Raw genomic sequence first — 26,206 nt, forward strand, 5'->3', positions numbered from 1 at the left:
ATGCAGGCTGCACCAGAGGTGGGTCTGTGGTGTGAACCAGCCCTTCCCCCTGGGCCATGAGAGCGAGCCTTGAGGCATCATTCACAGCTACTGCCCTGCTGCCCCACAGCTAGACCTCGAGACTGCTTCTCCATGCCACTCTCCAAGTCCCCATTCCGAGCTCCTGGCTCCTCTCTGGATTATTGCTTTTGGCTCCAGCGTGGACCTCAGTTATTTGCAGGACAGCACTCGCACCAGTGCCTGTCTTCAAATGCCTCTGGTCCTTTGACCTCAACAGGACCCAGCTTAGTATTAAAGTGTGTCCCAAGGTGTTACAAGGAAAATGACGAGGCTTCCTTTATGCTTAAAGCTAAATTATGCATCTTGCTTAACGAGGGCACGTACAGTGCCGTTAGCATCCTGTCCGACTCCTGAATTTCTTGTAGGTTTCTGAGCCCCTTTGTTAGAGGAGGAGGACCAGGGAGGCAGCATCTGGCTGGAGGCTGAACCACAGTTGTTCTCATTCAGCACTTCGACTCTCTTTAACGAAACAAAGAGGAGATGGAGGGCAATTTCACCTTGCCTGGCTTTCAGTCCAGCCCCACTTCACCTCCAGCTGCCCCGGCACCTGGTCCCTGCAGCGTTCGCACGAGGGGTTTCCTGCCCCGGCCTCAAGCCGGCAGCTCACGCGCTTCGCTCAGGTTCTTCCTGTTTTTCTCTTAAAGCTTTCATTTCACCAGCAAACTGTTTCCTGTTCTAAGGCTTCTTGCGACTGAAGACCCGCAATTTATCCGCAGCAAGACGTGGCTGGTAAAGTCTCCGAACGCTCTTCCTTTCGCTAACGCTCGCTTCCTCGCTGCCGTGTGCACCTCTGCGAAAATTTCAGGGAGGTTTCGCTGAGATCTTTAAGTCTTACAGGTTGTCTCTAGAAAATTGGGGGTTAACTGGCTCCGCTACAGACAGCTTTTCAATTACACTCACGGAAAGTACTGTGCTTCCTGCATTAACTTATCAGCGAGCCCTCTATTACTTTGGCTTTCAATCATTTCCCCGTAGCTGTTGCTCAAGTGCTATTACAAATGAATTAGGGAGTTTGACAGCAGGAGCGGTGCAGAGGGCCGGGTCCCCGGGCTGCCATCCTGCCTCTGGAGGTGAACGCCATCAGAGAGGCTGAGAAGCTGCCAGGGATGGAGAAACCACGATAACCCGGGGAGGGACTGCACTCAGAGAGATGCCATGGTGACAGAATCATTTTAGCAGTGAAGTTCTTTTTTTTTCTAGTTACAGCCATGGTAGAAAAAGATTAAAAACATTGCAGCGGTGGTTTCCAGCTCATTAACTATGTGGCTGGGCTGAGCGCCCCATCGCTATGGGGAGGGACCTCTTGAAGGTTTCGTTTGTTTCAGTTCATTGCAGAGCGACCAGTAAATTTCAGCAGCAATTAACTTTCTCTTAGAAAACATTGGAAGTGCGTGTCCTAAATATTATTATTTTCCTTCAGTCTGTATTTTTATTTATCCCTAAGTCTTACCAAAATATTTGCGTTCAATGTAACCTTTTAGTCGTAGCCACTTTGCTTCTTCCCTAGGTCAAAGGCTGTAACGCGACTGCTGGTTGTTTCGGCGTGTCTGTGTGTGACATGCAGGACATGAGCTGCCCTCTCCTCCCTGGTAGTGCTGGGTTTGACTCACAGTGGAAATACATGTCCATGGGTCTTAGGTCTGACTAGGAAGTTGTGTGAGAACTTTCCATTAAGAATCTCGCGGATTAAAAAAAAAAGCACAAAGCGTTCTTGCTGAAAACACCTTGCTTTGCCAGGGGAGGTTCAGGTTGGACATTAGGAAGCATTTCTTCTCAGCAAGGGTCATTAGCCATTGGAAGGGGCTGCCCAGGGAGGTGGTGGAGTCACCATCTCTGGAGGGGTTTAAGAAAAGCCTGGACATGGCACTTAGTGCCATGGTCTAGTTGCCATGGTGGTGTCAGGGCAATGGTTGGACTCGATGATCCCAGAGGGCTCTTCCAACCTCATTGATTCTGGGATTCTGTGTGATTCTGTGAATTACTTCACATTCATGCTGTCTGCCAGACAAAATCACTGTGGTGGTAACGTATGTCACTGGTGTGCCCAGGGCCTCGGTGCAGGTCACCTCTCCAGCCTGTTTGTGTTTCACAGGAGAGGCTGCGCAGCCTGCGGTGACATCGAGCGTCAGCAGGAGGCACACACAGCTGCCTCTTGCTGTCGTGTTTGGGTATCACCATGGCTTCTCTTTGGAGCTCACTGGAAAAAGATGTGTTCAACCCGCAGAAGAAGAGGCTGCTGGAAACCGTTCGTGTCTGGAAGACGGGGAAGAAGAAGAAGATGTCCGTCCTCTGTGTTGTGGGTGAGAACCCAGGGGGCTGGGACACAGGCTGAGCTGCAAAGCCAGGGAGGTTTCTTGCAGCTCTAGGCAGAGAGTTTGGTCTCTGGTGGCTCTTTTCCTAATCTGGGAGAAGAGATAGGATCACTGGAATGCTGTAGTTTAAGATGAAATGAAGGCAACCTTAAGCCAAGGACAGGAGCTGTGGGGTGTCAGTGTAGTACGTCAAGAACTGACAACAAATGCATAAGTTCCCACTTGAACGTCGGATGGTCTTTAGCTGGCCAGGGAGAGCTGGGGTCTGCAGGATTGCTCCTGCCACTAATGTAAGATTATTTTTTTACCATTTGCATCAAATCTGTCATTAGAGGTCAGCAACAAACCATTCTAACACAGCGTTACAGCCTCATTCTGTCTCTCCTCAGTTTTGGTGGAAGTTTTCACAGTGCCCAGCCATTTCAGGAGTGTGTAGCTATTTAATCAGGATCCAAAGGTGCAACTGCTTTGGGAAGTTTTTCAGTTTTCCATCTCCTTTGGTCTGTGCTTTTCTAGTTGCTCCATCACTCCTGAGAAGTTGTTAGCATAGTTTTTTTTGACAAACTTACAGGGGAGAGACTCTTCTGCCAATGAGCTCCTAGACAGCACCGTCACCTACTACAGGATTAATTTCTGACAGCCTTAGCCATAGTGTTTGACCTAAATGATGTGCTTCAGCTCCCTCTGTAGTCAATGGAGGGCAGGAGGAATATCGCCAAGGGATGATGTAGCCACCCTATAAGTAGCATCTCAAATACATCAGTTACCCGTACAGCCACAATGGAAAATCAGTGTCTGTGTGTCCATCTGTACCTGTCCACTCACATGGAACTGTTGTGTACTGGACTAACAATAATATTATGGGTTGTTTTTTTTTTCCTCCCTCTGTCTTTCATTCTCAGTGGACACCTTCAGGCCAATGCAGCCGTTTCTGGTGAAGGTCAAGGTAGACCGAGGAGAGCAGTACAAGATAGCCTGCAGGTGGCCTCTAGCAGAGCTGAAGCTGGTAGATGGCAAGACTCTCGATCAGGTAGGATCAACTTTCCTTCTGTGGCAAAGGGCAGAACTGATCATGGGTGGGGGGGAGAGATGAATACGAAACTGGAGAGACATGGGCCAGGATCCGTAGGGCAATTCGGGTCCTCTGGAGCTCAGCCCATAAATTTACATGGTGGGAAGAGCAGCTGAGGGGGTGTGTGTGTCTCTGTGTGTGATTTCTAATACAGGACTGAACCAGCCTGAATGACGCTAATTTTGAGGAAACAACCACCATTAAAGAAATTTAAAAGTCCTCTGCCTTCCCTCAGAGCTGTTTCCTAGAGTATGGTGAACGGAGGTCCCTCCCTGAATGGTTCCCCCATCCTACATCAGTGCTTTTGGACCTCTCGTTTCCCTCATCTCTTCTGGGGAGATGCCTGTGCCCAGGATGCTGAGGCTGGAGTGATTCCCTCCCTCCTGAGCCATCCCTCTCTAAGTTAGGAAACATCAGGCTGGCCAAACACCTGAGCAGGGTGAGCAGGGAGGGGGTGACTGCTGCATGGACACAGCTTCCATCCCAATCAGTGGGCAAACCCTCCCTGTTCCTCAGGCAGAGGAGCCCCTGAAGCTCTTTGCAGTAACCCTCGGAGGCTGGAGATGCAAAGCACCGCTCTTGTCAGGTCTCCAGCATTTGCAGAACACATTGTCAGCCCCATCTGTCGATCCATGTTGACAAAGCTTCTCGACAGACATTTGCATAGGGTATTTAAAGATTAAAGGGAGGCATTTACTGACAGAAGGATTACAGAGAGCTGGATTCAGTGTGAGTCTGCGCTTTTAGGGTGACATTAAGGTTTTTGGGGAAGAAAGCACGGACAAGATATTCCCTTTCTGCTGCTGGGGCTGGCAGAGTGTCGTTAAAGTTGTTGTAATGAGTTTTTTTATTAATGTGAATGTTCCAGGGGCTTTGGCAAGGTGCCCGGGTTTTTCAGAAGCATAGAAATAAATGAGAAAAAGAACAGCTTTCCAGTTCTACATCCAGGGCAAATAAAGTACATCTGCACAGCATGTCTGACAGGAAAATCACAATTTCGGGTTTGCAGGGCATCTTCATCCGATGGGTAGGACTGAACTGGTATCTCACTGCCTTACGTTTTCCTGTACACAAGGAAGTACATGCTTTCATCCTGCCTGAGCTTGCTTCTAGCAGATGAGCCTGGCTCCACCAAGTCTTCTAAATTGCTTTGGCTCCTGAGGAGGTAGGATTAGAAGATACCTCCAGGATTTTCAGTCCTTTCTCCCTCATTTGCCATCCCAATGAGATAAACTGATCGTGCTCTGTCTTAAAGTATTGGTGTATTTTTGAACCTCCTCATACTGGGGGGCAAATAGAGAACTTGTTTGTCCCGATGGCTTCTGATGACTCCCAGCCTGTATTCCTGCCCACATCACCCCCGTTTGTGCTTGTGCCGTGACTGTCCTTTAGGTTAGACAGCTCTTCTTTGCAGATATATTTTTAGATTGCAGTCACCTCCCCTATTAACCTTCCTTCTGGCAGGTCAAGCAGACTGACCTCTCAGTCTGTTCTTCTGTATTGACTTCTCTCTTCCCATCACCAGGCCTGGAGCCCTCTTCCTTGCCTCTTCCAGGCTGAATTCACCTTTCTTGAATGCGGGCAGCCAGGATTGTCCATATCATTCCTAAAATGGGATATACTCACCAGCTGAAGCTGCTGCACAAGGTCCCCAGGCAGAGGAGAGGCTGAAGCAGTAGGCTGCAGCCAGGACATGTTGACATCTCTCAGGGTCCCACCATGGAAGTCCCATCACAAGGCAAGTGTGCCTTGAGACATAAACTCTATGTCTGTTACGATGATTAGTATAAATAATAATAAATGTGGCTTCTAAGTTCTCCGGAAGATGAGATCACGCTGTGCCACAGAGCTAATGAGATGGTTCGGGAAGGAGTTTCTTTCTGTGGGGTGTTCCGAGTTCAGCAACCTCCCTTCTTCTCTCCACCTATACACCACTTAGTGGCGAAAACTAAGTCTCCTGTGGCTGGAATTCCCCCTCCATGAGACCACATCCTTTGGGCATAGAGAGACGTAGAGATATTGACACTTATATGGATGAAAACAACCTGGGGAGATGCCAAGGGTGCTTTTTTCCCAGTCAATGCTCCTGTTATCTCAGGCAACCTTCCCCTGCCAGGAAACGGGGCCACTGGGACATACCAGGTGAAGTGTGTGTGATAGTGCTGCTGGGGGGATTTCAGGACTGAGCTTGTGGAAGCCTGTTTCTGTTTTTTCTCCGGGTGTTCGCAGTTCTTGAGTGAAGAGAGGTTTGAGATTTCAGGTCAGATGAGGAGTGCAGAGGGGAATATCTGCAGTGGGAGGCAGGGTGGGTGCTGGACTTACCCCGAATCCTTAACTCCAGCTGATTCACAGAATCACGGAATCAATCAGGTTGGAAGAGACCTCTGGGATCATCGAGTCCAACCATTGCCCTGACACCACCATGGCAACTAGACCAGGGCACTAAGTGCCATGGCCAGGGTTTTCTTAAACACCTCCAGAGATGGTGACTCCACCACCTCCCTGGGCAGCCCCTTCCAATGGCTAATGACCCTTGCTGAGAAGAAATGCTTCCTAATGTCCAACCTGAACCTCCCCTGGCAAAGCTTGAGGCTGTGTCCTCTTGTCCTATCGCTAGTTGCCTGGGAGAAGAGGCCGGCTCCCACTCTGCTACAACCTCCCTTTAGGTAGTTGTAGACTGCACTAAGGTCACCTCTGAGCCTCCTGTTCTCCAGGCTAAACACCCCCAGCTCCCTCAGCCGTTCCTCATAGGTCAGACCCTCCAGACCCTTCACCAGCTTGGTCGCCCTCCTCCGGACTCACTCCAACACCTCAACGTCTTTCTTGAAGTGCGGGGCCCAGAACTGGACACAGTACTCAAGCTTTCTTATTCAGCACATTATTACACTGCAGAGCTTATTGCCACAGGACGCTGTAGATGCCAACGTTATGAATAAGGTAAAAAAACCATTAGAGGAAATCAGGGACAGCAGGTCCTTCAAGGGCTGTTAAGCACGGTGCTGTGGACACAACCTCCGGCTCAGCGAGCTGCTAGATCACGGGCTGTTGGAGGCTGGCAGGAAATCCTGAAGGCAATATAACTCTGGGCTTGCCCTTTGAATGCTGCTTCTCACAAGCATCTGCCACTGGCCACTGTCAAGATTCATCAGCGTTCATCCCCCAAAACCTGCAGTGAAAGGTGAGGGGTTTGTGCAATCTGAAAAGAAATCAGCGTGCTGGACCAGGACACTGGGACTGGTTGATTGCTTGGTCTGACCCACTGTGAGTGTCCTGGCATCCACTTCTAGGGTCAGAATTGCTGTGCATCCTCTCACTTTCAGTGCTTTTATCGTGTCGATGATGATTTGCCAAGTGCCATGAACATACCCTCTCAAATCCTACCCAGTTGCTCTGGGATAGCAGCAGAAGCCCAGGGAGAGATGTCTACATCTGCAGGGAAGAAACACAAAGAAGGATTTGCACATTAAAATGTGCTGCAAACCTATGCTGAGTGTGTGTGGTGGGGCATCTAACTGATGTGGTAATTAATTGTTGCCATCTAGGCAAGCTTGGATTTTGATCTGCAGTTCGATAAGGTTTACAAGTGGACCGCTAGCAGCTTTGACGAGAAGAAAACCTTTATCAGATGCTTGTGGAAGCTGAACCACCGATTCCTCGCCAGATCCATCACGTTCGTGAATGTCCCCTCCTGTGCAGTGGAAGGTAATTAGTTTCCTTGTCACACTCAGAGTGGTTTGCATGTTTTGCATCATCACTATCATTGCTTTAGGAACGGGAGGTGAATAAATTTCAAACAGTGACTGCAGATGCTGGGAGAGGCTGAGGCGGGTACCAGCGAGAGGGAAGCAGGAGGGTCCGTGTTTTGTGTACCTGGAGGCACAACCATTGGGTTTGTCCACTGACCCTCACCATGGACACACAGTGCCAGGCTGGGAAGAGAACAGAAGGACAGTTTATCTGGTCTCCAGAGATGCTACCTGCACTCTGGGTTGGGGAAGGTGAGCAGTGTTGGTAATGTCAGGCCAGAGGGAGCCTGGCTGCCTGCCTGGTAACATTCCCCAGCAGTATGTCAAGAAATACAGATATACATGGATATAAAAAATGTATTTTACTCTACAACATGACTATCAGTATATTTGATCAGAAGCAGCCTGTTCATCTCTGAAATCTGTCTCGGCTTTGTATAACAAACGTATCAACATGCCCCAACACACTATCCTAGAGAGGTGAGCCAGTAAAAACACAACCAGAGCTCAAATTAAATTTCAAAGGTCCGTTTTTGTCCCTTTTACAAAGCTGACCCTTCATCCCATCCACATCTTTCTTTGCTCCATGCTGCGATCTTGTTCTAACTGACCAGCAGACTGAGACCACTGGACTCACATCTCTTGGACTCAATGGGACCCCTGGGGCTAATATTAGCAGGGCTAATAACATGACATAACTAGAAGGCTTTGGCCATCTCCACATCTCCTCCTGTCCATGCAGGGAGACAAAGGCCCCAAGAAGTCAGGAAGGACCCTGTGGAGATGGAGAGCCAGGAGGAGCTCAGTTCGTACCAGGAGATGACACCAAAGGAAGCTGCCGATGTGTTGAAGCTGATGGAGGAGTACGAGCCCCTTGTGAACAACTCCGTGGCCTTTGCAGAGCAGCTGAGCAACGATCTCCATGTGCTGGATGAGGTAAGGGGCCAAGGGCTGTGACCCAACCGAAAAGAAGGTGCCTGGCATGGGGGCGCACTGGGCTGAGTCTTTGGGTATTGGCAGCTCTTTCGTTTGCTGTGAGCAACTTGACCTGAGAGAAAGTCATCTCAGTGTTGTGCTACTTCAGCTCAAAAGGCATCTCACGTGCAAGTCAGGAGGATGCTGCTGCTCCCCTCTCGAGGGTCCCTCTTTGTCCCACTGTGCACCGTACTGGGGCTACACCTGCGTAGGGAGGGAGGGGATGAATGTGCATGTAAAGAGTGGGGGGTGATGAAGAGCAGAAGGGGTGGTCTGACAGACAGGGATGCCTGGGAGAAAAGGAAAGGGCCAAGAATGGTCCCTACAGAAGGAAAATCAGCAGCTAGGGAGAAAGAAAAGAGGAAAAAAATGAAACAGAGCTGGAAGGAGATAAAAAGTAAAAGATAAACTGTAGTAGAAAGGGCCAGTGGAGAAGGCATACATTATTTTCAGACTAGTGAGCTTTATTTACTTCATTAGAGTTGCTGTGGTTTATTGCTTTTCTGCAGAGGATAACTTGGTTCTTTGAGTGCTGGAGCCAAATAATGAGATAGCTGCTTCGAGCATTTGTCTTATGCTAATATATCTGGCGCTAGGATTTTATGGGTAGGTAAGGGAAGAACAAAGGGGAAAAAATAAGCCAAAGGAAATATCCTAAAACATACGAGAAGCCACAAACCCTAAATCCAACCTCCTTTAGCTCCAGTATTTGCTGTATTCCCAATTTGTGTTTATACATGACTTAGTACGCTTGGAAACTTAGCTGTTAATCTGGAAAACCAAACTCCTGAGGTCTGCTCCTGCTTGCTCTTGGCAAGTGGTACGGGCACTTTGTGACTGTTTCCCACCCTATGAGAGTAACTAATAAATCTCTATTAAGTTCTTTGAGATGAAAGGCGCTGTTGAATACATTACTTTAATGCCCTCTAATGAATAAATGTCACTTATTGCTAATACAAATTAATTAATGAGATGTTTCTATTTCTAAAGTTTAATCTATGATATTAAGTGTTATTAATACCAGCAAGTTGGACTAGCACATGCATATATTTAAATGTTTTTCCCCCACACCCCAGTGATAACACCTTGTCCTCCTCTTACAACACTAATGACCCTCTGCTAACCCACCTCTTCTGGGGACCAACAGCAAGAAAGCGCTTACCTGCTTCGGAGGGAAGGACGCAGGGGGCCGCCAGCGCTGATTTTCACATTGGTATTCCTCCATCCTTGCAGGATCCCGGCACCTGCTGAAAGGCAGGCAGCTCCCGGCAGCTTTGTGCCCCCTCCAGCAAGAGGGTTGTCCCCTGCCCCGAGCGGCGGTGCCAGCGGGGCCCTGCTGATGCCACCAGTGATGCTTTGCTCCAAGCAAACCCCCACAGCTCCGTTAAGCCCTAATAAGACAATCTGAAGGCGCGGTGGTGACTGGCTTGTGGGAGGTTTATGGCTGTAATTTAGGAACATTTAATAAAATGTGAAGCTCCGGGCAGAGCCTGTGGCCATGGGTCGGGGTCACAGAATCACAGAATCAATCAGGTTGGAAGAGCCCTCCGGGATCATCGAGTCCAACCATTGCCCTGACACCACCATGGCAACTAGACCATGGCACTAGGTGCCATGTCCAGTCTTGTCTTAAACACCTCCAGAGATGGTGACTCCACCACCTCCCTGGGCAGCCCCTTCCAATGGCTAAAGACCCTTTCTGAGAAGAAATGCTTCCTAATGTCCAACCTGAACCTCCCCTGGTGAAGCTTGAGGCTGTGTCCTCTTGTCCTATCAAAAGCAGCAGTCTGGGAGGTGCCGGCTCATCTTTATCCCCACAGCAATGCAGGTGGAGCTTGGAGAAGAGAAAGTCCTTAACGTAGGGATTGTAGATGCCCAGCATCTGCTGTGCTTCAGACACATGCCTAATTCGGAGCACAGGGTAGGTCCAAGCCACAGTAACCTGTCTTGGGTTGACAAGTCTTTGCTTGTCCTTATCATTTCCCACCGGCGAGCCGAGCCTGACGGCTCACAGTGGGGTGCAGATGCTTCTGTTGTTCTTCATTTAATGAAAAAGACATCAGATAACTGAAATATCAGAAAAGGCAAACTTCTTTAAACGCCTTATTGATGTTTATAAGCTTTAAAATAGCAGTCTGGAAGCGTCACGCCTCTCAGGCCCATGTCTATTGATTGTTTTCTTTGATATCCCGCATGGTACATAAGCCCTGAAAACGATACAATTAACATTTGGAAGAAGTTAATCTCTAGCAGAGCTTGTCAGCAGCGATTAACACACTGTTACAGCTCTACCACCCATCAAAACAAATGCCCAAGACCTCCCTAGGCAAATTGTGCCTTCAATTTCCGTATTAGAGACATATATATGTGCATGTCTCATGCACGATTTAACAGTTTATTAATTCCACTGCCAGAGCAGCTCAGCTGGTAACACCCTGGCAGCAGCAGAGATGCCCGGAGCTGTGCTATGTGTGCTGTGACAGGCACTTGGCATGACCGTGCTCTGCATAAATGAGTTAGAGACAGAGGTGGCCAGTGCCTCAAAGCTGGCATGTTTCCTTACAAATATCATGGGATGGACTCCCAGGTCCTCAGGGGACTTCACCAGTTGTGGGGACTGAGGGTTGGAGACTCCATGCAGCGTCCACTTGGGACTTCTCTAGCCACAGAAGGAAGAGTGGGGTGCAGAAGCCAGCAGGGCTTGGTACCCTCTCCAAACCTACAAAGACTGTATTCTGCTCGTGGTCGGATTTGCCCAGGGACTCCACAGTAACCTCTTTGCTGTGGCAGATGAAAGCCTTCTGAGCATACACCTTGCTCAGGGAAGGGTTTTGTTCTTCCCTGGCACTCGGGACTTGCAGATGGTTGCTGATGTAGAGTTTAGCCAAGTGCAAAGATAAGACGTTGACCTTGTGAAGGTAGCGATGCAGGACAGCTGCAGTTATAGCAATATGATAGGGTCTCTGCTTTGACTTGGAGGGTGAAGGTCAAGATATTTGACTCTGAGATGGTGGTGATCAGTCCCTGCTACAGTGCTGAAGCCCTCTGTTTCTCCATTCCACAGGCCAACCTTAGAGCCATTATCTCTTCTGAGAAGCAGGTGACACAGCTGATGAGCTCCATCGACGAGGCCCTGGCAGAGGTGGCCAGAGTGGAGGAGACCTTGCAGATCTATGACGAGTTACTGGGAAGCGTGAAGCAGCAGATGGACCACATCCACCGGGAAAACTCCTTGCTACATTGCATCGTTTCCAACAAGACAAGGCTGATGGATGAAATCCTCTTCCTCACGGTACGTGGATTTGCAAAGACATAAATCTTCAGCCTGTTGGATCTATTAGAAAAAACTTTCAGTGAGCCTCAAACACTGTGAAAACTATTATCTGTCTGCAAAGGCTACAGAGCTTCTCTGGCCTAGAAATGAGGGACTTTGTTGTCTGGATAATATGGCCACACAGCTGGGGTGGACTACAGGTAGACCAGCAGCAGACATGATGTGCAGTACCCTCACTGTGGTCCAGGGCTGTAAGAGGGGTCCCTGAAAGTCCTTTTCATGGGCAAGATGAGCCTCGAACGATGTAATGCCAAGGACCTTCCAAACGTAGCTCTGCCACCTTTCACTTGGGATGCTGTGGTCTGCTGTTCATGAGCAGCTTTGGGACCTTCTTCTTACACGCTCAGAGGCTGCTGGGGCAGCGCTTCTACCCTTGCACCCAAAGCCCTGAGATCCTTTGTGCCTTCAAATTCCAGGCACACCTACGTCTGGTGTGTGGGGTTTCTTGTGGGAAGCAATTGTCACTGAGGGTAGCTGCTTTCTTCCTCCCTTCACGTGGTAGCTTTCAGTTTATATCTTTGTACTAGGGAGAAACAGCTCTCGTTAGTAGATAATAGTCATTTCAACAGCCAATAATCATTACCCAGGAATGCACAATATTTAATGAGCAATTAGAGCCAGAGCACACAACACCCACCCCTGGTCAAAGCATGCTCCCAGCAGCACTGATAACCTCACATGCTGGGGGACTTTGAGTGGGTCCTGAGGCAAACTATACATCTACCATGGAAGAAGCATGCTGGGGACTCCCCGTTGCCCTGGAGAGGCTGTTTGTCCAGGGACCCTGTTACTTCTCTTCCCACTGGTGGGAGTTCCCCATTCCTTTTCTCTCCTTTGATGTCTTTTTTTCTTTTTTTTTTTCCCCACCCTTGAAGGTAACTGTTAAGTCAACGTCTGCCATCAGCTGTGGACTTTGTGCACATCAGCCTGTCTCAGCAGGAGACAGGAGCAAGGAGCTTTTCTCTGCAGTACCCCATAGCCACAGAGACACCGGCGCAGGGGACAGCACAGCCCGTGGAAAGACTCTTGATGAGCTCTGGGAATATGGGAAAGCAAATTATTTACAAACATAACATTCCATCAATGCAAGAACTGGGCTGCAGTAGCCCAGCTAATCCCCACTTCCACTGCTTACAGTGGCCTCTGTGCCACTGACCTTTTCATTTCTCCGCAACTCAAGCTGCAGTTTCCTTAGCTTTTTCTTTCTCCTCCCCACCACTTTGCTGCCAGTAGAAATTCCAGAGGTGCCAGCCCTTTGGAAACTTCTGCTGAGGTTTGCCAGGGCTTCCTTGGCAACCACTGACGTTGTTCCTATGCAGACCTTCGTTTTTGGTGGGGACAGAGCAGCGTGGTCTTCTTGACGGACACATGCAGCCTGGCAGCTGAAGGCTGCGCTTGGCTATTTCAAGCCAGCAGCCTTCTGGGTGGGATGGGAAGGGAGGAGAAGCCGGCTGTGCTTGTACCTGTTCTCTTCTGGCTTTGGTTTCAGACCCACCTCAACCTCAGCAGGGAACACTGCAATGCCCTGAGCCGGGCAGATCTTTCCAGCCCTGGCAGAGTGAAAACCTGCATTGCTGCAGCAGAGGCTTTGTCTGGCTGCATGAACGTCCAGATACAGCCCGGTGAGTAGAGAGCAGAGATTTATGTCTGCAGACAGCAGACCCACCGGCTCCTCCACAACCCCTGCTGCACACCCAGCACCATTCCGTGCTGTCCAGCCTCTGTGGGTGCCCCTGACCCGCTGAAACTGGAGGGGTTGTTCCCAGGAATTAGCTCACGCGCTTGCTGGGCAGCCCTGCAGGCTGACAGGGCAAAGCAGAAAAGAAAGAATCACAGAATCAATCAGGTTGGAAGAGCCCTCTGGGATCATCGAGTCCAACCATTGCCCTGACACCACCATGGCAACTAGACCATGGCACTAAGTGCCATGGCCAGGCTTTTCTTAAACCCCTCCAGAGATGGTGACTCCACCACCTCCCTGGGCAGCCCCTTCCAGTGGCTAATGACCCTTGCTGAGAAGAAATGCTTCCTAATGTCCAACCTGACCCTCCCCTGGCGAAGCTTGAGGCTGTGTCCTCTTGTCCTATCGCTAGTTGCCTGCGAGAAGAGGCCGACTCCCACTTCACTACAACCTCCCTTCAGGTAGTTGTAGACTGCACTAAGGTCACCTCTGAGCCTCCTCTTCTCCAGGCTAAACACCCCCAGCTCCCTCAGCCATTCCTCGTAGGTCAGACCCTCTAGACCCTTCACCAGCTTGGTTGCCCTCCTCTGGACTCGCTCCAACACCTCAACATCTTTCTTGAAGTGTAGGGCCCAAGAGAAGGCAGGCATGATGGCTCATGCCACTCCATACCACGATACCCTCTCTTTTTTTCCTCAAGGTTACCGGAAACTGCAGTCAGTGGCTGAGCAGCTGATCATGTTTGAAACACTCAAGCAGAACTTTGAAAACTCTTTCATCAGTCACATTACGAGCATCTTCGAGCTGCAGGTGGGCTTCTCTCTTCACATGGCAGCTCAAAATCCTGGGAGATCTGAATACTGGGCTAAAATAGCACCAGCGGTACAGGGGATGCCACCGTAAGAGGATTGTCCAAAAGTGTCTCCTCAGAGGTCTTCTCACATGCCTTCACCCTGCCGTTGACCTGCTCTGAACCTGCTGAGCTCCCATCCCACCTATATGACTTCCTCTCCATTGCATCCCCTGCCAGAAGCATACCTGCCTCCCAGTGCGTGGAGGGACAGTTTCCAGCATGCTCCTGAACAATGAGCTTTTCTCCTGTGTCTTCTCCTGACCACTGTGCTTAGCTGGAGTATCACATATTACTGATGGGCCAGCTCATTCCTCTGGGCTCAATTGTTCCCATGACATGGCATTAAAAGTAGAGTTCAACGTGATCATGCATGCTCTGCTTCACCCTTTAAATTTGCTTCTTAAACAGAACTGGAAATTCAAATTATGAAGCAATTGTTTTCCAGAGATTTCAAGGCTATGTTTTGTTTTACTCTTTCTGCCATTTCTGTTGCTTTAGGGTAATGCTCAGGTCCCTGCTCTTGGTCAGCCCAGTGACAAGCTATCTGCACCAAGCCATGGCCTCCACCATGAGGAACTTGTGCCCTACGCCCCGCTCATGGCCTGGCTGAGGAACGCCAACCCAGTTCTGTTCTGTGATCTCCCCAAGGTATGGCTGAAATCCTGAACAAATATTGCAAACCATCCACCAGGAACAGATTAGTCAAACTGGTTAATTCGTGATGAGAGCTTGGTTTCACCAAACCCATACCACCCACAGGCTTCCAGCATTTGGCCTCCTAGGAGAGTGTCTGGCCAACTTGGCCACATGATGTTGGACCTCTGTGCTTGACGGAAAGCAGTCTGGGACTGGGTGGCAGACATTGTGTTGAAGGAAAAGGTCTGAAATGCTGAAGTCTGGTCTTTTTGCTTTCATCTGGCCCTTTCTCTGCTGAATGAGAGTGATAAGCATTAGATGAATGGGGCTGATCTTGTACGTTATTTAACATTGATTTATTTAAAGGGTTCTAGGGAAGGGGCTTCTTAAAGTCCTTGACCTCTTCTGTTAACAGGGATGTTGTTAAGTAACTGAGATGGTTCTTTTTGTATCACTGAGGCTTGTTTTCTTTTTTTTTCATGCATGTTTTGCCTTTCTGAAGGTCCTACACCCCAAAACCAATAGGTCTGTGCCAGTTGCTGACTTCTGTTTTAAGTGGGCAGCTGAAGATAAAGCCATGAAATGGGCACAGTTTGTAGAGAGATGAGATACACCAGGGATTTCTGTGTTTGCCTTGTCTTTCCAGGTCTATGCCCAGAACCTCAGCAGACTCTATGACCGGGAAATCAAAGCCTTTTTTGAACAAGCCAAAACCTTCTTGTTAGGAAGAAGAAAAGCAAGTGAGTGATTTGCAAATATGACTTTTGTGCTGCTGAGCAGCGATTTACTTGCAAGTAGGGAACATGGTTATTATCCTGTTTCACAAGTGTCTTCCCCAGATTTTGTGCCGTGAATTTACTTTCTCCTCCATGGACTGGGTCTGCAGCTGGCAGCACGTGACAAAGCCAACTCCGCTTGACACCAGGCAGTGTTTGTGTGAGCCTTGGCTCCCTGTATTGCCCAGTTTTGTTTATCTGCTTCTCAGAGCTGTAGCTTTTGTGCACCTTCCCTTTGCAGGAGTCAGAAATGATGCATGGGTGGCTGAGATTGTCTCCTGAGAAGCCGAGATGATCCTCAGGAGAGACAAAGAGAGGGGGACATGGGACTGCCTGGCTAATGCCGGGTCCATATTTCATGCAAGCAGAGCTGGTGACAGATGCCTCAGACACTCTTTTCCCTGTAGATATGGCACCAAGCCTGTCCCCGAGGACACGAGCATATTCACAGCAATATTTGTGAGAGGAGGATGATTTCATAGCGAGCTGACTGTGGGGCTGTGTTGTCCCAAGGTGATCATTTCAACAGAAATCTCTGCATCTGACTCAAAATATTCCAGTCAGGTGTTTCTGAAGATAAAAAGAGAAACTGATCTGTCTCCTCTGGAAGTTTTTGATTGCACAGAAGTCACATTTTCCTTCAGCAAAACAAAGCTCTGTAATGGAAAGTTCCATGCCAGCTTGGCCCTGCTTGAATGTCAAAACCCACTTCGCGTGGTGTGTTTAGTCTATCAGAGTGCTAGCTCGGCTTCTTCCAGCTCTGCACCTACTTCATCACTCGTGTCCAGATCCCGGAGCCAGAGGACAGAGCCTGGGGAAGGAAAGAGGGCGGGTGGCTGAAGGATCCTGGCGAAGGGCTCCGCATCCCTGTGCTTGCTGTGCTGGCCCCACAGCAGTGATCACACCAATAGCCCCTGCCCAGCTGACCCACCTGCCCTGATATTTGCCCATCCTTTGTCTTCTGGGGTGAAGTCCATGCCATTCTTCTGGGGCAGAAGGGATGGTTAGGGAGCCTGGGCCACAGGCAGCCACCCTGAAGATCACCAGTTGCAGATCAGACCGTTGCACATGATTTCCCCTCTGTAGCCCTCCAGGGCCCTTTTTATCAGTTTCAGAACTGGCCATAAAGGGAAGGAGCAAATATCCAGGTGTTTTGCTGTAATCTCCTCCCTGCTCTGTGGATCTGTGAAGAACCTGGTGAGTCTCAAGCAGGGACAGAGAGAGCCTGTGCTAGCAGCAACTTGCACAAGAGTGGGAACAGGACAGTGCTTCTGCTGGCAGCTTTTCCCATGCTGGGGTGACAGAAGCAGCTTCCTCCGCACCCCAAGTTTTGTGGCTGTCAACAGACCCTGCACCCCTCCGGGTGGGAGCACTCAGCATCGCTTTGCTCTGCATCATGGCAGTTGCAGAGGCGAAGGGCACGGCACCAAGAAGCACGAGTAGACCTGAGTGCTGGGTCTGCTCACCCCCTTGCTGCACTCCCAGTACGGCCCCAGTCAGTCCCAGTCCAGGGTGGGCCAACAGCAGCAGACTGCAACACCCAGCTGCTGGCAGCTGTGTCTGAAGGGAGGGACATCGGAGCACTCCTCAGCGCCCGTGTTTGGGTGTACATCACAGCCGTACCCCAACACACCCACCACCCCTCCCAGCTCCTCCCTGCCCAGCCCCAGTTCCCCTGGGACAGACACTCAGCCACACGTACCAGGAAAACAGAGGACCTCAGCACCACGGGACCAAACCAGGATGGGAAGTGCTGGCAGCGTACTTGTACCCACAGCGGAGCACACAAGTCCTGAAAAGAAAGAAGGAAAATGAAACACATTTGGGCTTTTTCTCCCCACTACTCATAATTTTCAAAAATTTATCCCCTTTGAAGGAAGAGACAGTAGATGCTCAGATACTAATTCTTAATTAAAATGTTCCTTTTTGAAATTTTGTTAGAAATGGAGAAAGCGAACACCTCCAGGCAACATTTTTATAGCCACCAGAAACCTGTTTTTCTATACCAGAATGATCTGCCAAACTACGGAGCCAAGAGAGGGGAAAAGGAAAACGAGGATCAAAATCTCTCTGCTAGTTCCAGCAGAAAAGTAGTGACATGATAAAAAGGGTCCAAAAATAAGTTGTGTAGGGAAAGTCAACAGGACATTATTACTCTCCTTGTAATTTTAAAACAAAGTAACAGGCAATTAAATCAGAGGGACATGCTGAGAAAGCGGTGATAGGAAATTACTTTTGAGAGGTGGTGGAGTCACCATCTCTGGAGGGGTTTAAGAAAAGACTGGACATGGCACTTAGTGCCCTGGTCTAGTTGCCATGGTGGTGTCAGGGCAATGGTTGGACTCGATGATCCCAGAGGGCTCTTCCAACCTGACTGATTCTGTGTGATTCATAATGCCGTTAACCTGCTGTACTTGTTGCTACAAGCTCTCATTGGTGCTGGAGGACTCACAAAAGCCTATAGCAAACAGATAACAGGAAAATAAAATGAGGTGGTAATAATAATCCCACGATAACGCTGACACACGAGCTTTCTGAAGAAGGACAGCATTTCATAAGAACTGTAAAGGAAGACATTCCTGTGCTCAGCCCGCAGAGAGGGGCTTGGGGTTTGCCTTGTCTGCCCCATCGACTAAACAGCTGAAAAAAAAAAAAGATAACATCCCTCTCATATCCCCCTCTCCTCCATGCCTGAACACAGCGTTTCCTGGGGAAACGTGCTCTTTTTCACTTAAAAATAGGAATTCCCGATAAGAGGTAATGAGCACACGGGCAGCAAGCAAGCCTGGGGAATTAGCAGTGGGGAAGCAAACTCTGATCTGTGGTCTATAAGATAATGTGATCAAGCCCCATTTCCTGAAGAAGGGTGATTGCTTTCATTTAAGCAGAAGGCAATAACAAAGACTGTGTAGAAGTTAAAGAGGCCCTGGTTCCTCTTTCCACAGTGATTGATGGGCTCTGAGCACGGGACTTTAATTCTGCTGGGTGATAGAGAATAAAACCACCCAAGTTTGTCTCCTCCCAGAGCACAGCTGAGTCTGCTCAGAAAACCATTACAATGGGGGATATTGCAGGGGCAGAGAGGGCTGTTAGAGAGGCCCTTTATGAAAAGGGACATGTTAAATAAAAAACAAGGTAGTGTAGGGCATGTGCTGCAGCTTGTCTGCCTGATCTCCTTTTGGTAAATGTTAAACCAGTGATTTCCCTTCAGTGCTTTTTTCTGTCTTTAATGTCTGTGTGAGTCCCATAAAACAGGAGTAATTAAAATCCCAGGAGAAAACACAGTGTCTGTGAAACCCGTAGCAGCAGTAGAAGGACACCTTGATGGCTACAAGCCTGTTACTGCACCATTGTAAATCACCCAAAAGTGTCTGCCTGTTGCTGATGTTGCTCCCTTGGCCAGGATGAGATGAGCTTTGGGGTGTGCTGGCACTGTGCTTTGCTCCCTGGGGTGAGAAGAGGTCTGGGACAGGTAGAAAGCCCCCAGCTTTGTTGGGGATGCTCAGCCCACCATTAATGTGAGCAGCACATCAAAGCTACAGCCACCACATCACTGCAGGGTGCAATTAGCGACAAGGGGATTTTTAGAAAGCTGTACCCACAGAGGTTCTGCCAGCCACGCTGCAGAAAGGCACCTTCCCTGGGGCTTGTGGTGCTACCAACCCCTGCCCACCTCTGGAGACCCTGGGGACAAAGTAGGAGGGAGAGCATCACATCTCCTCTGGTGTCACCTCCCTCCAGAGGTGACGTTGACCTCTCCTTGGCTCAAGGACACACAGCAGGGTCACCCTGGCAATGCACGCACGCGTCCTTCTGCTGAAGGAACTCGGCAGTGATGGGCACCGAAGGAGAGCATGGGCTCTCCCAGCTCCTGGGAACCTTCAGAGACTCCCAATGAAATATTTCCTGCAAAACTAGTTGGTCTCAGGCTGTTTTGCAGGGCAGGTTTGGCTTTGATGAAGTTCTGCGGGAACCTCATCCAAGGTCTTTCCTGACGTTTCAGCTGCTCCTTGGGGTGAGCCACTGCATGGATGAAAGCCCAGGCTGCAAGGACATTTGCCCGATAACATCCCTCATCCCTGCTTTAAAACATTCCAGGCCCGCTCTAGCTCTCCGTGCCTTGTTCTTTCTACTGATTATCGTGGCTGTGAATTTTTAGGGTTGATTCCCTGCCCTCATAAAGGATTATTTATGTCAGTCGCTTCTAAACATACCACCTGATGATTTATTGCCTTGTTTCAGGACTTTGGGAGAGTTTAGAAGGCAAAGCCCACGCTGTTTGTAATCAATTGTGAGCCAATAATTAAGTCTTTTCTCCTCATTTTCCCATTCCCTTTTCCACACCAAAATTTACAGGCTCATAAAATTCTTTCCCGTTTGCTGTGGGAAGATCTTTTTTTCCCCTGGTTTTGCCACTTCCCAGCAAGTGAAATTATCATCACCCATTGCGTAAGGGTGGGAAAAAGGATTATGAAGCAGCTCATTAATTTTCTCCAAGGTTTTAGCAAGGCTGAGGTCGCGAGCAGGGCCGTCCGTCATATCTCATCCCTGCTCAGCGTGGAGGGTGTCTGACAAATCCTTTCCAAAGGTAGAAGCCCTGCAGCTAGTGGCTTGAATAAGGATATTTCAGATGATATGAGAAATGGAGAGCTGGCCTGACTCACCTGGGACCTCTGGGGTTAGTGGAATGATACGAATTTTTAGAATTAATTAGAAAATAATAGAGATGTTTCCCCACTGATCTCTTTCAGCGAGTATAATATTTTTTTAAGGCATGTTTCAAAGAGATTTTTCAACTTTTCCACTTAAGCCAGGCACCCAGTGAAAACAGCGTGGTAAAAACTGGTAATGTTTGAAAAGTATATTAATTTCCAGGTGAATGCTTATAATTTTTAGAGGCTAGTTTTTGAAAAAAGCCAACCCTCCTCCCTGCCTGGATATTGTTTTATGGCAATTTTCCATCAAAACTAAGCAATGAACATTTTTCCTGAAACCCTTGCAGGCATTTCTGCCAATTTACGCTCTTACCACCTAGGATTTTTCATTCCCCAGTCCTTAAGAGTTACTACTAAGCACTACATAGCAAAGGGGTAAGCATCACAGACAGTGAAATTAAGAGTAATGAAAGAGAGAAACAGATGAGAAGGCAGATAAAAAAAATGAGAGCAAACCCTTCATCCCCCATATATCTGAATCCAACAGGAAAAGGCCAATTCACGCATAACATCAGACATAAAAAGAGACGTTTAAATCTGTTAAAATGATCACACAGTCACAGAATCACAGAATCAATCAGGTTGGAAGAGCCCTCTGGGATCATCGAGTCCAACCATTGCCCTGACACCACCATGGCAACTAGACCATGGCACTAAGTGCCATGTCCAGGCTTTTCTTAAACCCCTCCAGAGATGGGGACTCCACCACCTCCCTGGGCAGCCCCTTCCAAGGGCTAATGACCCTTGCTGAGAAGAAATTCTTCCTAATGTCAAAGAGCTGGAGAGGCCAGTAGGGATGGAGATGTTTGACCACATACCAACATACCGTGCAGGTCTTCAGGAGAGCTTAGAGAAGCCGATGGGGAGCAGGCAGCAGTCTCGATGGAGTCTCCCTGGGAGCAGAGAAGGCCAGGAGGACACACTGAACAAAGGCAACATCATCAAGGTAAGGAGCTGAGGTTTTCTAAAGGGCTCATGTGTCCCACAGGGGCTGTGCCAGTGCTGCAACCCATCCCATGGTCCTTTCTCTGGTGCTGTGTACTTGGAGCAGAAGCAGAGAAGTTCTGTACTGCTGACCTGGTGTAGACATCACTTCAGGTGGACATGGACATCTACTCTGGTGTCCTCAGTGAGTGCTAGTAGGGTTTTCTAACATGGTTGATGGTTTCTAAGCAGATACTGGAGCAGGTGTTGAGAGAGCTGCAACCCCTTTGCACTGCAGAGCAGCAGTTCATTGAGAAATTCTTCCAGCTAAGCCAGGACACTGCAGATCTGCAGGTGCTGGAGGTAAGTGTGAGGACTATGTCCTCTCCAGTCGCATCTCCTCCCTCCAGCTTTATACAAGCCTCAGCAGACACAGTGGGGTGGCTGCTTAACTCCATCAGATACCTGAGCTCTCCTGGGCTCTTGTCCTCTAGCAACTGCCAGTGGTGTCAGTAGTGGGGAAGCTCAAGACCTGATGGAAGAGGAGAATTGAATTGAACTTAATTGTAGCTCCAGCAAAATCACAGAATCTCTAAGCATTAAACACAGGACTCCAATATGAGGCAGCAGAAATGAAACCCAGATCTCAAGTTTTCCTCTCTGAGGGAGGGCAGACAAATCATAATTTCCATCCCATTCTTTCTTTCAGGCATCTGACACTAAGGGAGGAGAGGGCATGGCATCTCCAGAGGACCCTCCTTGCACCAAGCCTCGGAGCCAGTACGTGGGTGATGGGATACAGCTGGCTGGTCTGACAGGGCATGGTCTGGAGTGTCCCACGGGAACAGCCTGAGGAACTGAGGGATTCTTTTTCACTCTTGATCATCCTGGTGCCAACTAAGTGGTCTCATGTTTGGACCCTGGATAGCAAAAAACCCAGGAGGCATCATAGGTGGGCATGCAGGGAGGCTGAGCAGAGCCTCCTGGTTCTGCCTCTCCTCAGCACGGTGGTTCTGCTTCAGGGTGGATCAGAAAGAGAGGTTTGTGTGTCACAGAAAACCCTAGGTTTTGATCAGTTTCCTTATTAGCAGTGTCATAAAGTGAAAATATACTATGGAACAGAAATCTTACAAAATATGTCAGCATAAAAACCCCGAAATTTTTCATTTGGCTGGAAAACCAGGACATTTCAACATCCTCCCACAAGCAGAGCTGGTGAAGAGTTGAAGGATGACCCAAGCATAAACACGCTCCACTGCAATATGGAAGGCTTTGAGTCTTTCTTTAGCTGTGCCCTTGCCTCTGCAGCTGGCCACAGGGCCAGTGCCCTCCTCACTGAATTGCTTACCTTTTTTTTTTTTTTTAAAGACTAGAAGAACCTACAACCCGGCTGCTGAGCGAGATCTTCAGTTGCCTGGAACCAGAGCTGAGAGGATTTCTAGATGTCTCCAACAAGGTCCACTCATTCGGCTGCTTGCACGTCCTGGTTACCTTGAATGACTCCATCTTTGAGATGTGGGACTCTTCCTCAGCTCTCCCCTCATCCTTCCTCAACACTGTCCTGGGCAACATGCTGCTCCTGGCCAAGAGCAACTTCAACAAATGCATCGTGAGTGTCAGTACGAGTAAGCCCAAGTAGACCTGAGTGATGTTTGAGCTCCTCCAGAATCTTCTAAGCTACTAACATGATCTTCATTGAAGGCAGTACTGGTTTATATCAGGCAGGGATCTGGCTCTTTGGTTTTGGAAGGACTAGACTCTCACTGCATCAACGATTGTGTCTGTGTGAGGGAGGTGGGACACAAACCTACGTGCCACCTGTGCCTCCTCTTACCAGGATGGTCAGACTAAAGGGGTTTCCCTCATATAGAGTACTGGGAGGCTGTGGGAATGACAGCAGCAAGTCAGATGGCTGAAGCCAAGCCCTCCTGTTCTCCTGCTGGCACAGCAGGACATACTCCAGGACCAAGCAGCAGGGAGAGGGAGTGTGGGGGGTGGGTCGAGAGCTCATCAGAATTGGCCAAGAAATCTGGCTCTGAGACCATTGAGGTTAAGGGAAGCCACGTGTTGACATCAACGGTGTTTGTGCCAAGATGTGGAGAAGCAAGACTGTAAAATGAGGCTGGGGCGGCATCAGATCTGAGCGTGCTGTGTGTTGTTGCCAGGGGACCTTGTGCAAAGAGATTGAGGAGGCAAAGATGCCCAGCAAGATGAAAGGTAGGATCCTGCCCTCCGTGAGCCGCTTTGAGGAGTTTGTGAACTTCTCAGAGGAGGCGTTCAGGACAGCTCGGCGGAGAGGGGAGCTGGACAAAGCACTGCTCAGGCTGGCTGGCAGCGTCTTCAGCAGCAGTGAGTACAAAGGCTGGAGGTTGGGTGCATCAGTCAGGCAAATGTAAAGCTGCAGCTTCAGGAGTTACTAGCAACCAGCTGAGCCACCAGAGCAGGGTGTGCTCACCTGAGCTCTTGGTTAAGTGCCCCACTGGTGACCAAACCTATGGGTCTTCAGCTCATGTCCCTCCTGACCCAGCCTGCAGGGTCTTCTCTCCATACCTGATTTGTTCCTTTCTTTTAAGTCAACAGTCTGTCCTCGGCAAACCTGAAGGTGAACACAGATATGGTCATGATGGAAAATTTCCACCACATTCACTGCTTCCTGTGCCAAAAGAAGATCCACTGCCTGAAGGGCAAGAAGAGAGAAGCCAAGGAAAGGTATAGTGAGCACATGGAGAAATATGTCATCGAGTACCTGGGCCAGCCACTGGAGAAGCTCAATGTGAGTACAGGATGAACTGACCCTTGCCTGGGTCTCAAAGGGCAACTGCCCTTCCCAAAATTATGAATTCACTGGTGTTCAAATCACTCCTCTCAAATCCAGTCTGGGATTATATTAGTGTGTTGGCACATCCCCAATGTTCTCCCACCTTCTCTGACCACTTACTGCTGGGTTTCACCATGCAGCACAGCCCCAGTAGCATCAGATGCTGGCACCAGCTCCGTGGCTCAGCCTCCATGCAGTGGCGTGAGGGTGTAGGGGCAACGGTTGGACTCGATGATCCATGAGGTCTCTTCCAACCTGGTTGATTCTGTGATTCTGTGACTGGTCAGACCCCCGCTCCGGGTCGCGTGCCTGCGTCCCGCAGATGCTCGTTTCTTTTTACATGGCTGCCTGGACTAATAAGTCTAACACAGCTTCATGCTTCCCGAGCAGCTGCTTTGCTAACTGAGCTAAGAGCATCTTGCTTCACTAACTCAAACAGACGTCCCCCTTCCTTCCAGAGATGATGGCTGCCCCCAGGACCCCTCCTCGCTCTGCTCCTTCTCTCTTCTCACTGGCCTAAATGTCTCACAGGCTGAGATCAGCTTGAATTATTTATAGGGCCTGTTACTTCCCATTTGTTTCTGGTCTTTGCTGTCAAACATCTTGTAGGTTTGACTGGCAGATCAGCTCAGTGTCTCACGCTACCTGCTGTGTTAATGGCTTCAAATCCTTCCTCTGTGAGGGAAAGGATAATTTCATTGCTCACGACAAAGCAAAGCGAGTAGTGTATGAAGGTACTTGGATTGCATTCTGCTCAGGGATTTCCTGAGCCCTGACGTGGCCTTCTCTAGCAGACCACGTAGCTCTTCAGGTTTCAGCACAATTCACTAACACCAAGAGAAGTTGCAAAGAGGCCTAAATAATGTAGGAGCCCGTTTCTGTTTTTGGAAACGGCTGATCCATTTGGGAACCTCTCTCCCTCTGAAAATCCTCAGGATTTAGGGTACTTCTCCACAGCAAAACTGCAGTGGAAACACCTCAGACAGCAAACAGATTATTGGGCTGTATGAACAGGAGGGTAGACAGTAGGTTGAAGGAAGTGATTATTCCCTTTTTCAGCCTTCATTAGACCAGATGTGGAAAACTATGTCCAGCTGTGGAAGAGATAGACATGTATGTCACATCCACCTGTGACAAGGGGTGTTGCTAAACTGGAACAAGGCCAGTGGAGGACCACCAACATGGCGCAGAGAGGCTGAAGGAGCTGGACTTGGTCAGCCTGGAGAAGAAACAATTTCAGGGGTACCTATCAGCCATGTTCCCTAGAAGATTACTGAGGTGTACAGCAGGATGAGAGACAACAGCCAGAAAATGTAAAAAGGAAGGTTTGAGCTGGATAGAAGGAAAAATGACTATAAGAATAATAAAGCATTGGAACAGTCTCTCCAGAGAGGCTGCACAGTCTCTATCCTCTAAGCTTCTCAAGACCTACCCTGAGAAATGGTAGGTGCCTTCAAGACCTACCACCTCTGGCTCCAAACCCTCTGTAGCGAGCAGAGCTGTATGAGGCACCAAGAAACACAAGTGATTTTTCCAGCAGTCCCATTGCTCCATGGCACTGCAACCCTTAGAGATCCTGCTTGCCAAGAAGGGAGTGAAGAGAACTGATGAAATTCCCTATGCCCTGCTTTCCTGGAGGATAAACAATCTCCAGTACTTCCACTTAGTTAGACATGGGAAGGGAACAGAGGGAAGTGGTGAGGTTTCTGCCTTAGGGCAGCTCATCAGTGAATGTCTCCTTGCCTTTCCAGCACTTCTTTGAAGGGGTGAAAGCTCGTGTGGCTCAAGGGGTGAAAGAAGAAGAGGTCAGCTTTCAGCTGGCCTACAGCAAGCAAGAGCTGAGGAAGGTCATTGAAAAATACCCTGGCAAGGAAGTAAAAAGAGCCCTTGAGACCCTCTACAAGAAAATCCACAAGTATCTCTCCCCGGAGGAAAATCTTTTGCCGGTAATTGGAGTGTGATCTGGGTGTAAAGCTGTGATATTTTGTGGGGTTCAGGGCTGCAAAGCAGTGCAGCTTCTGCTGATGGCCAAGTGCCTTTCTTCTGGCTTGTCCTACTTTAGTGCACCTTGCCTTTCTGCCCAGTTCACCCCCACGTATAACTGTCATGGGCTGATGAAGGGAGCTGATGGTCTGTGTTTCTCCCCAGGTGGTTTGGCATGCTATGGAGCAGGAGTTCATATGTCAGTACCAAGAGTTTGAGGATCTGATCCAACGCTGTTATGCAGGGTCAGGGATTGCCATGGACTTCACCATGGAGGACTTGCTGAGCTACTTCAACTCCATCACTCTGTCCCACATGTAG

General features: G+C 49.1%; 1 protein-coding gene across 1 annotated transcript; it reads left to right on the forward strand.

Annotated features, from left to right (window-relative positions):
• LOC137668084 (exocyst complex component 1-like) lies at nt 1-26,206 on the forward strand. The gene is made up of 19 exons (XM_068409379.1): nt 1-18; nt 777-789; nt 2,193-2,360; nt 3,275-3,402; nt 6,987-7,146; nt 7,933-8,126; nt 11,230-11,457; nt 12,989-13,121; nt 13,881-13,990; nt 14,532-14,681; nt 15,316-15,409; nt 20,994-21,106; nt 21,337-21,447; nt 21,794-21,864; nt 22,453-22,693; nt 23,250-23,433; nt 23,658-23,857; nt 25,654-25,848; nt 26,051-26,206. Exons 1-19 carry the CDS (start codon nt 1-3, stop codon nt 26,204-26,206), a joined length of 2,667 nt encoding a protein of 888 aa, XP_068265480.1.

This window comes from Nyctibius grandis, chromosome 10 (genome assembly GCF_013368605.1).
Source record: "Nyctibius grandis isolate bNycGra1 chromosome 10, bNycGra1.pri, whole genome shotgun sequence".
Lineage (NCBI taxonomy): Eukaryota > Metazoa > Chordata > Aves > Nyctibiiformes > Nyctibiidae > Nyctibius > Nyctibius grandis.